Here is a 16,274-nt window from a genome sequence, read left to right as displayed (position 1 = left end):
ATACTGCCTGCCTTCAGCCTTGTTTCTCCCTAATGAATTTTCAATAAATGATATAATGAATTCCTGTTGAAGATTCTCTAACCGACACAGTTGCAATTTGACCTACATGTTTAACGTGAGTATAATTACTTTAAAACGCTGCCTTGGTTTCATTTGATTCATCTAATTTGTTACGAAGAAACAGAAACCTGAACTGCTGAGAGAACGTATTCGACAACAATAGATCATCACAGCAAATTTCTGTTCACTGACAAGAAAATTGAATTTAAATTGTTGTCGGTCACATCAAATCTCACTTTAAATGAGGCTTTCAAGGCTTTGACTAAAGTGGCTTGTCACTCTGAACTGACTCCGAATGTTGAAATCGTCTTTTTTACTAGCCTACATATCAATGTTAGATTGTGTTCCTAACGTTCTGTCCATCTCTTCATACTAATCTCTTCTCAGACAACTTATAGCCCACCTGTGACTGTTCTTAAATGATATTAGTATGGCTGGGGAAGAGCTGCATTAGTGGTAGTGCGTGGGCGGGTGCTCTAATATGATTGGCTCTGGGACATTGTAAGCCTGAGTGACAGCCCTTAATGGGAGCCCTAGAGAGGTAACCCAACAGCTGTGTATTTGCAGCTAATGAGAGGTTGGGGGGGTGTGTGGGGGGGGGGGTGAAAGGAAGGGATGATGGGAGGCGGGGGGGGGGGTCACGCAGACTGGAAACATTCTGATAAACTCTTGTTTCAGAGTAGCCTGGGAAGATAGGAAATCGTGTTTTCTCCGGAGGACATTGCTCAAGGCTTTCCTCTGTGACAAACCCCACATTTGTCTCATTGCTCCCGGTCCATTGTTCATGCTTAAGTAGCTATGATCACTGGCATCTTCAGTTTTAGAGGAAAGGGGGGAGAGTAACATGGTATGGGATGAGTTTCGTTTTTTTTTCTTCCCCCTGCTGAGCCATGCTGACTTACAGCCCTGAGCATAAGCATTGTTTTTTAATTACACTCCTGCAGCTTTAGCAGATGATGTCAAACATAGACTCCAATGCGCATTGACAGTTTTTTTTTAAATCTTCTTTGCAATTGATTTTCACCTCTAGAAGACATTGTAATATGCATTACACCAGCATTATCAAATTCCTCTAATTTCCTCATCTGATGCAGAGGAGTGCATCACTCCCCTTCCATATAATAACCGCCTGAGGGTGGCGCCAAATGAATAAATAGTGGCCAGCCAGGTTCCTTTTTGGGCCACTCATTTTGCTACATGGAATGCATATCAACAAGTAAACTGTCAGTGCGGGCTACCTGTTACATTTGTGGCACACAATCAGTGCATTTGACATTAGAAGAAGCCCTGATGGTTTTGCAGCAAGGAATAAATGGGGTGCAGGAGGTGCCTGTGTGCTCGGTGTGCAGATTTAATGAGGTGCATTCCCTATTTGAGGTGACCCAGTTTGATGAGATCGTCTTAAACTGTAGGAATCACACAATTTCGTGGTAGGCAGCCCGGGCATAATGTGATGTTGAGTGTGAAGTTGCTGCGGTGGATGGGAGCCCCACCTCCTCCCACGCTCGGATGAGAGGAGCGAGGCGAGGGAGAGAGGAGAGAGGAGAGGGGAGGAGAGGGGAGCAAGTCACCTACCCACAGTATCTCGCCACTTGCTCTCTGGAAATGCTTCAGACTGGCTTATTGTTTGAGCTGCGAAAAATGACATACGTGTTGCTGCGGTTCAGACATCCGGTGCGTCCTTAGAGTGCGCTCTCGGCTACTTGGAGCAAACTTGGAGCAAAGCGATGCGCCAACGAGTGCATATCTCGGCGGGAATCAATTACTGAGGATGGCACACAGACAGCTGTGGACCCAGCCTGCTCGTTTCACATCTTTATCGTAAAAAGAATCTGCAGTAAAACGCTTAGAACTTCTATTTCCACGGACAGAAAGATCGAGAAGACTATAGTGAGCGGACGAGGAAGGTGGAGGAAATACAGTCAGCGGCATCCTGAATTTTAACGCGGAAAGTTATAAAGGGATTTGGTGACTCCTGAAGTTATTTGGATGTCAGCAGCGGTGTGACGGAGGTCTGAGGGTTGGACACCTGCCTCTGGGAGCTCTGGTGGACAGAATCAGCTGCGGACGAACTGGCGACGCGACAAGCGCTCATTGAAGTCTCTGGCTCAGGTACTGACAGACATTCTAGCCGCTACTGCTGCTGATGGTGCCGCTGCTGCTGCTGCTGCTGCTGCTGCTGCTGGTGCTGCTGCAACATTCACCAAGAAAGTTGCTTCCGTATAATAGATATGTGTTGAAATTGCATTGAAGTTTCTTTATCGAACATATTACTGAAGTCATATCTTAAATAGCACAGGCCAAATGGATCGCCTCGACAACAAGTTGTCCACTCGTGCAGATTCCTCGGTGTTGGAATGATGGGAAAGGCCAGATCATGTTAATAGGCTAATGATTGCATGATTGATAAGACGACGCACGGCCAGCATCCCAGTGAGCTTCAGGATGCATGAGTAATGGCATTAAGTCTGCATGTCATTGCACTTCAGCTGCTCTTCAGTGAGATATGTGCTGGCGATGGGGTAATTGCATTTTATTATAGCATTATGATCCTGTGAAGCAGAAAATGTGATCCATTTGTATCATCCCTCTACGGCCGGTTTCTTAATACTCGCTGCAAACATCACACTAATTGCCTTTATTAGAGGATCTTTATTTGGAGCTGTTTACTCATGAGCACGCAACAGTGCGCAAATAAATGTGACATATAGGCTGCCGTGTTAATAACTAATCGGCAGATTCCATCATAAAAAGGTTCCTTCATTCAGTTGAAGAAAAAAAAAAAAGATCTGCGCATCCACACGGGAAATCTCCCCCCCTCTGTCTCCCTCCCCCTCCCCTTCCCTCTCCCTCTCTCTCTCTCTCTGTGTCTCTCTCTCTCTCCAGTGAGAGTCTTGGGTGTTGTTTCTCTCCACTCCAGCGACCACCAGGCACATTTTAATAGTCTGTCGTTCTAAGTTCCCACACAGCTACAAGGCCGTCAAAACAGGCTTGTTGTAACCGCCCCCCGCCCCCCCCCCCCCCCCCCCCAATATCCGACATGAACCTGATGAATGTGATGATCTACATCTGTAGATTACACGTGATGGAGGTCTGGCCAGCGTTTATCTGCTTTCTTGAGGTATCTTAATACAAAGTGATGGATAAGGTGCACAGGAAGAGGCTGTCGGCTTGTTTGTGTATCATGACAGCTTGTCATGAAGAGGTACATTTTTTGTCACACAGCTGCTCAGAAACCCCCCCCCCCCCCAGTACTATCTTGCTGTAAGTTGTGAAAGGGATCTTTTTTTTTTTTAAAGAAAAGCAATAAATCAGCGATTCCAACTTCAGAACTGACCATCAAGCAATAAGAAATCAAACTAAACTTTGTCTTTAGAAGCAGAGAGGTTATATAGGAGGTGCGGACCTGTCAGTCATATGTGTGTGAATGGAGCGTCTCTGAGTCAATTCAATGGGATTTTTTTTTAAAACAAGGTGTGACCCTCATGCATTAGTGTTTTGTTTTGTTTGTTATTTTCATGTGGAAGCTCCCACATGAATAACTGATTTAAAACGAAACAAAAATTCCAAACATCAGCACCAGCAGCCAGTACGGGTCTCCAAAAGCAACATTTTCCAGCAAATTCTATTGGTAGATCAACTGTGAGGGGAGCCTTATAGCCGTGATGCCTATTATAAATCATTCCGGTGGGAGGGTATTGGATTTTACCTGTTATACTCACCGAAGGCAGCGAGTCAGCCAGTATATCAAATCACATTGACAAAATCATGAAATCATCCGTTATCTTTGGACACTGTAGCAAAGCCGGGAGGAGCAGCAACAGATCTGGACGGAGTAACAGGTGACAATTTCTTGCTTGTGCAGACAGACACAACATCAGGATGTGCAGGTGCTGCTCAATCATCATCTCCCCCCGTTGTTCCCTTCAAAAGCTACTAAAAAAAAAACCAAACAAACAAAAAAAACAACAACATTGTTGAAAAGGTTTTCCTTCCACTGACATTTTTTTTTCCTGCTCCCGTCACACTCACCCTTGACATGTTGATCATTTACAGTCAGCGGCGGCGGCGGCCAACTTAAAGAGCAAATGTCACGCAGTCAGAGTTGACTCAGTCTGTATGAGTCGGTAGATCGTCTGTCTCTATGGTAACAGGACAGGTGCACGTACATTCATCCGCAACACAATTATGTTGTTTTTCATTATTTGAACACCTTTTGTTCAGCCTTTATAAAAAAACAACAACAACACATACATGCAGACCCATAGCTCTCAATCCTTTCCTGTCTCTGCAGCTTTAAATTAAAATACAGAAAAAAAAGTCATGTGCATTTAAGATAATGATGAGAGTTTGTCTTTAAAAAGGATCTAAATTAATTAGGCAAGTTGATTATTTATATATTTGAACTCCTGCTCAGTATTTTCTTTATATAAGAACAGCTTTTGCGCTGTATTTTCAATGAAACTCAATTAAAATGCCATCTATGTTCCTATTTTACACCCTCAGTAACAAAATCTACTGGTTCTTACTATGGACTAGTGCTCTCCTCATCAGCTGCACAGCTTTTAAGTTGTAATTCATATGGTTGCCTTATGTTTAATGCTTTATGTGTTTCACAGTGTTTGGTCACGAGATGCGAAATCACTGCTCTCAAAATCCCCCCCAAAAAAAATTGAGGTGCATGAAGTTAACTTAAAAAATAATAATAATAATCTTTCCTCCCCCCTATAAAATGTCAAAATTTCTATACAGTTTGACAGCTGCCTGCAGTGCTAAAGCATTTTTGGCAAACCACACATGGGGTAGTTTTGGTATCCGTCAAAACAAGGTCTTTTCATACTTGCCAAGGTGATTCGGATATTTTTCTTCTTGTATTTCCCCTCAGATCCATAAGCAGATAGTCTCCAATGTGGTCTTGATGTTTATTGGCTGGGACAGTATCAGTTTTGCACAACTTATCACGACTGAGGTGGTCTCATTAATCCATTAACCCTCTGGTGCATCCAATTTGCCACAGTTAGATGTGGATAATAGACTAGAAGAAGTTAAAATGTGCTCTTGATCGGCGGGGTCAGTTAGGTGGTGCACTGTGTGTGAGAGCTCCAGGCGGGACTCAATCAGACCTTGTAGTTTGACTGATGTTGAGCTGCCGGTGAAATCTTTCACCTTTTCCTCTGCAAGGAGCAGAGCGGTTGCACTGGCGCTTCTAACTGGGCCTTAAGGGAGAGGTGGATGGATAGAGGATTGTAGCCAGTTGCTACAAGGAGTTTTGGGAGTTCACTGTCATTCAGAATGACATCGGAGGTAATGTGTGGAAACATGAGGTCAGGTGTAGATCAGACGGAAGGGGAAGGGAGCCACAATGTGAGGAGACATCCCCCTGTGCTTTCAACCACTGATGAAATTCAATATGATTGTTCACACAAAACCCATGTTTTGCATATTTTTATCAAATGGGTTTATTGTCACTTATATCCCATCACTTTTCCTGATTTTTTTTTTTTTTAATTTGAAAGGAAGACTCTTGTAAGTTTTCCAAAAGCGATTATATTCACATACTAAGATGTTTGGTTTTTTTTGGTCTATTTTAAACTGAAGTTGAGATCTGAATTAGTTTATTTAAGATGGAGTTGTGTAGATATCAATCCCAGCTGGTCTGCATACATTTCAGTGTAAAACCTCAATATTACAACAGTTGACATAGTGGGCAGTGGGAGTGAGAGCCATTTTCCAGCTATTTTTCTCTACTGAGGTCATTGGCAGGTGACGGGTGTATGATTGGGTGAACCTCTCCTGCAGCCTGTAGATATAGAGTGATGGCCGTTGTGGGCATGAGTCACGAAACACGGACTCTCTAGTCCTGTCTTGTACTTAGACTTGGCACCCTGATGGTCTTAATAAGCTGGCCTCTAGCCAGGCAGTGTCCTTTCTGCATGGCAAGCTTACTCTGGGTTATTCCTCAGGGTCCTAAACTCCTTTTTTACCTTGACTCCATTTATTTATGGAGACTTAAATGTCTTCACTGGAAATCTAGCAAGTCGCAAACCGATTATGTCATTGTAGAGAACACCTTTGAAGGTCTGTGTATGCATGAGCTACAGGCAGCCTTCAGTTTTTATCTCAGATTTGGAACCATCTGGAACATCGCATGATCACAGCATGGGATCTGAATATATGTGGACTGCCGCCTTTGGTGGACTTAAATTTCTCTCCTCGGTTAGACAGCGGATACTTTGACTTTAAGATGTATATTTTTTGAACCTTTCCTAGGAGTACATCCGTATGTCAAGCTCAGTGGGAGTATTGTTTTGTCTGTGTGTGGTGGATATGTTTTACAGCTCAATGGACTCACAGTATGAGCCTCTAGGATGTGCTGAGCCCTAATTCTGTACACTACAGTGGAAAAGAGGTTCGCTGTGTACTGCACTCACAAATCAAAGTACCTCACTCATTTACATGTCATCAGTTACAGCCAAGCTGTAGTTGTAGCTTGACTTGTATTTCTCAACTCAAACAAACAAACATTTGTACAGTGCTAATAACAAAAAAACAGTTTTACTAAATTCAAAAAAAATAAACAAAAGTCACAGAAAAATCATCTGTTATTTTTCCAAAAATGATAACTGCATTTTTCTTTTGGCAGTTTTTTAAATGCATAGGGTGACATCACGGCAGGCGTTAGGTGGTGCAGTGGTCAGCACTGTCGCCTCACAGCAAGAAGGTTCCGGGTGTGAGCCCCACCTCCAGCCCAGGATCTTTCTGTGTGGAGTCTGCATGTTCTCCCTGTTCCTGTGTGGGTTCTCTCTGGTACTCCAGCTTCCTCCCACAGTCCAAAGACATCAAGAGGGGACGAGGCTGATTGATACTCTAAATTGACCGTAGGTGTGACTGTGAGTGTGAATGGTTGTCTGTCTCTATGTGTTGGCCCTGTGATGGACTGGTGACCTGTCCAGGGTGAACCCCGCCTCTCACCCAAAAGCTGCTGGGATAGGCTCCACCCCCCTCACCCCCGGTGACCGTTAACAGGATAAGCGCAAGAAAATGGATGGATGGATGGACATCACGGCTCGATTAATCTTGCAGCATTAACTGTAATTTCCAATTTTATTTTTCTGTTTCCTAAAGACAAAGTTAAACCAGTTAAGCTCACGTTGTGTTTCTTTTTTTTTTTCAACTTCAAAGATGGACCTCTTGATGCTTATGAAGGGGGGGGGGGGACTGTATAGGCAATGCAATCAAACAGAGGAGCCAGAACGTGTCACAGACGGACCCAGTGGGATCCATCAGTTCCAAAAGGCGCTTGTTGACCAGGACTGTATTATTACACACACATTAGCACATACTGGGGAAAAAAAAACAAAAAACGAACCTCTTGTTCCCTCCGTTTGATTTTCTGCTGAGTTATGTATCGCGATCTCCCTGAATCAGCTTGTAGTCTTGTGGGTCTACCACCACCATCTGGGATGGCAGATGATAATCAAGTTTTTCCGAGAGAAAGCGCTGAGACTCAGGAAATGTCACTCCTAGTTGTGTTCAGCAGTTCTAATTTATCTACTTTGCTGCTCAGATAGTGAATTCTGTGAGACACGAAGGAGTCCACATCCTCCAGCAAGTTCCCTTTCCTCCGCCACCTTTCAAGCACTTGCAGTTGCTGCCAAGCTTTTGATAAAATATTTGTGAAATAGCTGAAGAATGCCAGATAAAACCCAAAGGCATTGTGTCAATATTAATCTCATAAGAGATCCCCATTGACTGATGGCAAGAGTATATTAACCAAACAGCATGAATTTTAATGTAAATGTAAACAAAGAAAAAGAGAGCATCAACTGGTTGTGGCTGCCAGGCACGGTGCCATCTGGAGGACAGGCATGAGGCCAACTGGAAGACATTAAGTCATGAGTGTCATCAACCATAACAATCATGTCACAATCAAGGCACGCCTATTCATTCTAGGAAGATCTGTAATGATACCATTAAAATAAAACTATATATTACATTTTGGTTTGTTTCATTTTGTGAAAAATAGTAAAGCTGAACAGTTGGGCTTGCAGAAAAAGCATATGACTTAATCTCAGTCTGTATCGTCCCTGTGTTGTATTAATTATTTTGTTAGTGTTTTTGTTATTTTGTTATTGATCGGAGGTTAAATTACTTTATACACCATTCTTTAATACAAGCTCAGAGGGGACAGCAGCAATATGAAACATTTACAGACAAATTAAGAAAAAAAAACAAAAAAAACTTAATAGCTGTGGCACAAATGATATTGTTTGGACATAAAAAGCTGTGGGTAAGGCAGGCTTAATGTTTCCTCCAATTATATCTTTACTCTGGCGTTCTTTTTCTTTCATGCACACATGATCACACGCGACCATTCATGCCATATTGACTAAAGCTCCCCCTGCAAATGTAAAAAGGGACACATCGATAACTGAGCAATTAGTGCATCAATAATCTGCACTTCCAATTTTAATGTATTCAAAAGGAATTGGATTTCTCGTTGAATGCTGCATATTTGTTTTTTTGCTGTCCAGCTGAATGCATATTTGCTTTGCTCCTCCTGTGGAATGTTGTGTCACTTGAGGAGATGGAGAATTCATGGATTTAAGCTCAGAATATGTCCATATGCAGGTTTAATTTCTAGGTATATCCTTGTCTCCTTTTCTTCGAATCCATTTGTTTGTTACAGTCCCAGCCAATTCCAGAACCTGCGCATTCATTTTGCTTGATTTTGCCTACAATGATAATTTATGGAAGTCAGCCACACTTCACGAATATGAAGATGTTACATATTCACTGAACATTTAATTTTTTATAATTTGAGGAATTCTAAAAAAAATAAAATAAAAATACTAGGTTACATTTGCATTTGACAGTTCAAATGGATGTATCTAGTATTACAACTTGATAATTTAAAGATTGGTGCATCACTGACATATCGTGTACAATTGGCGTCACTGAAAGCACAACTACAATTGAACTCTACAAGAATATTACCCAATGGTAGCACACACACACACACACACACACACACACACACACACACACATACTACTGGTAAAATGTTGTTAACACTAAGTTTTCTAGAGCACTGGACCTTGATACTTAACCTCAATGTCTACTCCCATTTCAATTACGAAAAGTACTCCACACACACAGGAAATAATTATATTCTAAAATCATCGCAGCATGAAAAAAGCCAGAATTCTTTAGCTACAGGGAATACAGATCAAAGAAGACACTTAAATAATGGGTCATAATTACAGAGTTGAAAGGTTCAAAAATCAAACATAATGATTAGAGCGTTTAAGGTTGCCAGCAGCAATGGAGCGTGGATTGAAATTTCTGCATTCTGCATTGTTACTTGCTGAGTAAAGACCTCTGTGACCCTTCATGGGCAAGCTAATGTTGTCATAGTACTCTGTGGTAATGAAATAGGACAAACAGTTTCACTCTGTCAATTGACAATAATACAGCAGGTTCATGAGGATTTATTTTTGAGGGCATTTTTATACTGAAGGTTATTTTTGAGCTATGTTGATACCACTCAATGTCTAGTGGTGTTGAGAAATAATGAGTCTCTTAGGCTGCAAATCTACAAGATTTCGTATTCCACTTTTATTTGATTATGCTGCCGAAACAATCCACTTTGGCCCTGAAGTTTGTTTTGTGTGTGAGTGCACAAGATATAATTTCTTGTTCCTACATTCATTTCAACAGTAATTTGTGAAACTGAGAAATTTTTATTGACAATATTGAAGCTCTGGGACTGAATAGAAACCATGCTGGGGTATAGTCATGATTGCATTTTCTAAAACTCTTCTTCTCCCTTTGTTGTTGTTGTCTAATTATTATGTTTTGCTTGCAGACTTGCTGTTTGATTTTGTACAACATATTGGCAAAGTATTTCATTTTATAGCTTTTGAGTTATAAAATAACAATACTATGAAGGCTGTTCTTTTTCCTGCTGGCTGATTCACTCTGGTCCTCATGACTTGTTGATATGAGCCATGTGATTTTCTCTTATAATAAAAGTTAAGTAATTATAGCTTGTGGGGTTTGATCGAGCTCCCAAGCGTGTCAAGGTTAAACCGTCCAATATGATTTCCTGTGGGAAACCGTATTTTAACAGAAATTCTCTTTGTCATTTTGCAGGCACATCTTCTAATGACCTAATGGAACTGAACTTAAAAGTGGTGCTGTTTTGGCTCCTGGTGCTGCACTGTGGCTCCACTGAAGGCAGTATCCTGTACCGGGTTCAGGAGGAGCAGCCTCCCAACACTCTCATTGGTAGCCTGGCAGCAGACCAGGGACTGCCAGACTCAGGTCATCTTTACAAGCTGGAGGTGGGTGCCCCTTATCTTCGTGTTGATGGAAAGACCGGAGATATTTTCACCACAGAAATCCCCATTGACAGAGAGACATTGAGGGACTGTCGGTCGCTTGCTAAGGGTAAGCCCTGCTACCTGGAATTTGAAGTATCAGTGACAGATCTGATACAAAATCAGAGCCCACGTCTAATTGAAGGACGAATTGAGGTACAGGACATCAATGACAACACTCCCCAGTTTCCATCTTCTGTGCTCACCATCTCCGTCCCTGAAAACACCATAATGGGGGCTCTATTCTCCATACCTCTGGCTACTGACAGGGACTCTGACAGGAATGGGGTTAGCGATTATGCCCTGACAGCTGGGCCAGACGCAGCAACCCTGTTTGGTTTGCAAGTGGCGGACGACAGGGGTGGAAAGCTCCCACAGCTCATCGTTCTGGGCAACCTGGATCGGGAGTTGAAGGATTCCTATGACCTCACTATTAAGGCTGTGGATGGGGGAAACCCACAGCGCTACAGCAGTGCTTTGCTGAGGGTGGTAGTCACCGATGCCAATGATAATTCACCGAAGTTTGAAAGGTCGACGTATGAGGCAGAAGTGTTGGAAAATAGTCCAGTGGGGCACTCTGTGTTGCAGGTAAGACTGTAATAAGTATAGAAATTTTCAATCCTTCCTGCATCCAATGAAACTGCACAAATATCATAAAAGAAATAGCCTCAATATTATCTGTTTTCATTTTAACTTCTCTCCATCCCAATTTGTGAAAAAAACATTAAAAAAAAGTTCTGTGCTTTGAAGTGATCAGTCATCAATTAATTCATTCACTGGCCAATGATTAGTGGAGATAATCGTACACTGTCTTTCTTTAATGCCACCCCAGCAGAAAATTCACACCTTTTCCTTTTATTTGTAGGTCAAAGCAAATGACTCTGACATGGGCCCTAATGGAGAAATTGAGTACACACTTCACCAAGCAGGAGACCCAGTGCCGAAACTCTTACGAATTGATCGGTCCACTGGAATTATCTATGTCAAAGGACCACTAGACAGAGAGGAAATTAGCAGTTTTTCCTTCTATGTGGTGGCAAGGGATAAGGGTCCTCAACCGAAAAGCTCTAAGACATTTGTGACCATTGAGGTGACTGACCAGAATGACAATGCTCCAGCAGTGGAAATACGCGGTATTGGCCTTGTGACCCACAGCGAAGGTGTGGCTAACATTTCAGAAGACATGCCAGTTGGAACAGCTGTCGCTTTGGTGCAAGTGTCTGATAGAGATGAGGGTGAGAATGCTGTGGTGACTTGTGTGGTAGCAGGAGATGTGCCCTTCCAGCTTCGCCCTGCCAGCGACTCCTCCAGTGACAATAAGAGGAAATATTTCCTTCAGACCACCACTCCTCTAGACTTCGAACGGGTTAGGGATTACCGAGTAGAGATTGTGGCTGTGGATTCAGGAAATCCAGCTCTCTCAAGTACAAACTCTTTGAAGGTGCAGGTGACTGACGTCAATGATAACTCTCCAGTATTCTCCCCAACCTTGTTTGAGGTCGATTTTGCTGAAGAAAACCAACCTGGGGAGAAGGTTTTGGATGTTACTGCTTCGGATGCTGACAGTGGCACCAATGCAGAGCTCCTTTATAATATTGTGGCAGACTCATCCATCAAAGGTCTGTTCGAGATAGATCCAAATACAGGAGAAGTTCGAGCCCGAAGCCCCCTTGATCGTGAGCATAAAGAACGCTATGAGTTCCGGGTCACTGCAACAGATAAAGGGTCACCTGTTCACAAAGGAACAGCAAATGTTCTGATAAAAGTCCTTGATCGCAATGACAATGACCCCAAGTTCATGCTTAGTGGCTACAGCTTTTCTGTTTTGGAAAACATGCCCCCTCTTAGTCCAGTCGGCATGGTGACAGTCTTGGATGTGGACAAAGGTGAGAATGCCCGTGTCCACCTCTCTGTAGAGCCTGATGGAGGGAAGTTTGTAGTTCAAAATGGAACAGGCACTATTCTCTCAAGCATTTCATTTGACAGAGAGAAGGAAAGCAGCTATACCTTCCGTCTGAAAGCAGTGGATGGAGGAGAGCCACCTAGGTCTTCATATGTGGGTGTTACCATCAATGTACTGGATGAAAATGACAACGATCCTGTGGTCACTAAGCCCTCCAATTCATCTTTCAGGAAGTTGTCACCTCTAGCTTCCCCAGATAGCCATGTGGAGATTGTTGAAGCTGAAGATCTGGACAGTGGTCCTAATGCAGAGCTGGTCTTCAGCATTGCTGGAGGAAACCCTTATCAATTATTTCGAATCTCCCCCTCCAGTGGGGAGATTACCCTTGCAAAGGAGATGACTCCCAAACACGGTGGTCTACATCGTCTAGTTGTTCGAGTGAGTGATAGGGGGAAACCTGCACGTCATGCCACTGCCCTGGTCCATATTTATGTCAATGAAACCATTTCAAATGTTAGCTTGGTGGAAGCTCTAGTTGGACACAGTCTTTACACTCCATTGGACCGGGATATTGCCGGTGATCCTGACAATGGTTTTGCTGCACAGCGCAGTAACATTTTGTTTGGAAGCCTTGCCGGTGTGGCAGGGGTTGTCATGCTCATCTTAGTGGTGGTTTTTATCCGTAACCGCATCCAGAGAGAAACTAAGAGTGGTTATCAAGCTGGCAAGAAGGAAACAAAGGACTTATATGCACCCAAACAGGCACCAAAGAATGCCAAAGGCAAACGAGGAAGGAAAGGAAAACCCCAGAAGTCCCCAAAACCACTCGGGGAAGACGAGGAGGTCAGCCTTCAGAAGAGTCTGAAGTTCAACCTTGATGGAGTCAATGATAGCCCCAGGATACATCTGCCCTTAACCTATTCACCAGGAAGCCCTGACATAGGCAGACATTACCGCTCCAACTCCCCCTTGCCCTCCATTCAGTTGCAGGCCCAGTCCCCCTCAGCCTCACAGAAGCATCAGGCTGTCCAAGACCTCCCTGCCACCAACACCTTTGTAGGAACGGGCGGCGATGATAACTCCACTGGGTCAGACCAGTACTCAGATTACAGCTACAAGACCAGTCAGCCGAAGTACAACAAACAGGTAAGGTTATGCCATACACAATGCACCTACTGTTTAGATGGTCTCTATTAGAGAAGTGATGTAGAAAGTATGTATATCTGGAGGTACTGAAATTAATTTCTCATACTTATTCTAAGTGCTCCAGACATAAAAATAAATTCCAGAATGAAGATATTTTTATGTAGAACTAGTAACTGGGAGCCAGTACTCTGGGCTGTCAGCTACAGCAAAACTCTTTGATCTATTCAAATAATGTGACATCAGATTTGAATAACTTGTTTTTGTGTTATTGTCCTGCCATCAATCTGGATGGTAAAAAATCATATTTTCCACAGATTTGTTTCCGTCAAATCTGTCTTATTTGCAGTGTAATTCTCTGTGGGACTGCTCATAAAGTGTCCAGTGTCTGTCATGTGTCGACAGATATTGGACAACATTACTTGACGATGATCTAGTAATAAGCTTTTCAGACACTTGTGTTTCAACTCAATAGTGTTTCTCATTATTCATTGCATTGACATGCTGTCATATGTTTGACATCCCATTATATAACTTCTCTGGAGGATGAAATTGGATACATAGAGGAAGTTGCCTCAAAAATCATTAACAGGTATGTGCTAAACCTAGATAGCCCTTCATATGCAGTTTTCATTTCCATTGGCTCTGTAGTGGAGTTGGACAGCGAGGAGTCCATTTCTCAGTGACTTGCGTCTGCTCTTCTGCATGACCTCTGTGCTCTGATCTCTGGAGGTCACTTGCTCTTATCTTTCTGCTCCTTATGCTCTTATCTCCTCTTATCTGTACAACATTTGGCAAGGCTTAAATCGCCATGGAAACAGAAATATTAATAGACTCAGAGGGGATTACGAAAGGAAAAAACTGTAGAGTCTAGGGATATAAAGCGAGTATGTCTCTGGGTTTCTGTGTCATTTACAAGTGTGTGAATGTGTGTCTCGGACTACACTAGTGAGTGTGTGTGTGTGTGTGTGTGTGTGTGTGTGTGTGTGTGTGTCTTTGTGTGTAAGTGCAGAGGGGATAAGATGGACTAACACCGCCTTTAAACTGTGTAATGTTCCTTGAAGTGCAGCAAAGTGCCCAGATGTCATGATCCCATGTTTATTAAAACAGCTATACTCTCCTCCATTTGAGTAAATGGCTTACTGAACTCATCCAAGGGGGGAACCACCCAGTATCAGTAGAATGTCCTAAAGTGTCACACAAGTCCAATAAAACCAAAAACTGCCTGCAACAAAACAAAAAAAAACGTCAAATAATTATTTTCCACCACTCTGGCAAAGAGTAATTATGGATTACACAGATAGATAGTTCCAACAATGTAATATTCAGATGATGCATTTCACTCTGTATTGAAAAGTATTGATATATAAAATGTATTTTCATCCAAAAGCAAACTGCCACAGGCTTTCGGAACACTCCCATACATCAAATTGCTCTGACATACATACAAAACAGTTTGACATTCTCTTAGACTGCTGATAAAATGCGCCAGATATAAATTAGCGACAGAAGAAAAGAAAAGAATTGGAAAACATGTTGCTGAGTTCTGACCACAAGTAGATGACACACTTTGTGTGGAGATATCTTCAGAGCCAGTCTCGCAGTTGGCTGGTTGGCAGTTTCAGCAGATGCTGGCTGACATGTGAGGTGATCACAAGCCTTTGTGGGTGGAGTCAGTTTAGAGAACAGTCACTGCCGTCTCCTTGATGGACAGCATTAGGCTACAAATTCACTTCTAACCACATGTGTGTGTGTGTGTGTGTGTGTGTGTGTGTGTGTGTTTGCTTCTTAAGAAGGCAGCGTTAATTGTCAAATGCTGCACAGATGTACACGTTCAGCACTTGACATTGTTTGCAGTTTTTCAATATGATAACATAAATGCCTATGAAAAATAACTCAGTGATTGACAGGCTGAGTAAAAACACTAACAGATGTTGAAGCTCATGTGACATACCTCTGCAGATGTTGTCTCATGTATGGCATCCACGCTCACATCAGGAAGAACAGATTGACCAAAATATATAATTAAAGTAAACTCCAAGTGATGTGACAGATGTAGAGTGGTGCCCTTTGCCTTAATTAACTGAGCTACACTCGAGGATGGCTTTTCACTGGGATTGTAGTGAGGTGTCTAGGGGTTGTACCGAGCTTGATATTGTGTCTGAAACTTGCAGCTTGCAGTTTATGGACTACGAGTGCATAAATTATAACCATTTTTGTTCTTTTATGACTCTTTTAGTCGAAGGATTTGATGCACTGCTGCTGATGGAACTGGGCTCATCTGCAACATAATTTCTTCTACAACAAACTCAGGCTGTAATTAAAGACAGTTTACTTATGAGCTTCAGTCTATTGTTGGTTAAAATCTGGGACAGTGCTCAACAAAAGAACGAGGTCTGATTTAGAAGCTATACAAAGAACACTAAGCATGTGTGCATTTGTGAGCTATTCAGTTCCAGCTATTCCAGGGTTAATTGGTTCTGGTACGTGATCGGGTTGCTATTGAAGGTGTACTTCCCTTGTTCAGAAACCAACCTAACTCCTATTAAACAAAAAAAGAAAGAAAAAAGATTTCAGTTCAACAATATCCACGTGATTCTTTGATTTTTATTTTTTTCCTGACCCATCCCTTATGAATAGTTTGTTAAAGGTCATTTTATGTTGTCACCTGACAAGTCAGACGAGACATTGAGTTACTCAGCTCGTGGCAGAAAATACAATTAATTAAATTTGTTTTGTAGCTTTTCATGTCATGTCTTTACTTTCTAGACCAAACTATAGCTGAT

The 16,274-nt window shown here is 42.4% G+C and overlaps 1 protein-coding gene across 1 annotated transcript in view; it reads left to right on the top strand.

Annotated features, from left to right (window-relative positions):
* Positions 1–1,546: 1,546 nt before the first annotated feature.
* Positions 1,547–16,274, top strand: part of pcdh1a (protocadherin 1a) — an 89,454-nt gene continuing 74,726 nt past the window's right edge. Inside the window, exons 1-3 of the mRNA XM_086227242.1 lie at positions 1,547–2,172; positions 10,216–11,030; positions 11,308–13,491. Of these exons, the coding sequence (XP_086083368.1) occupies positions 10,236–11,030; positions 11,308–13,491 (2,979 nt within the window). The 5' untranslated portion in view covers positions 1,547–2,172; positions 10,216–10,235. The remainder of the gene's footprint in view (positions 2,173–10,215; positions 11,031–11,307; positions 13,492–16,274) is intronic.

This window comes from Aulostomus chinensis, chromosome 15 (assembly GCF_037954235.1).
Source record: "Aulostomus chinensis isolate RoL2024-O1b breed Wild chromosome 15, RoL_Achi_v1.0, whole genome shotgun sequence".
In the NCBI taxonomy this organism is placed as follows: Eukaryota; Metazoa; Chordata; class Actinopteri; order Syngnathiformes; family Aulostomidae; genus Aulostomus; species Aulostomus chinensis.
The sequence above is the reverse complement of the archived record's forward strand: the minus strand, read 5'-3'. Positions and strand labels throughout refer to the sequence as shown.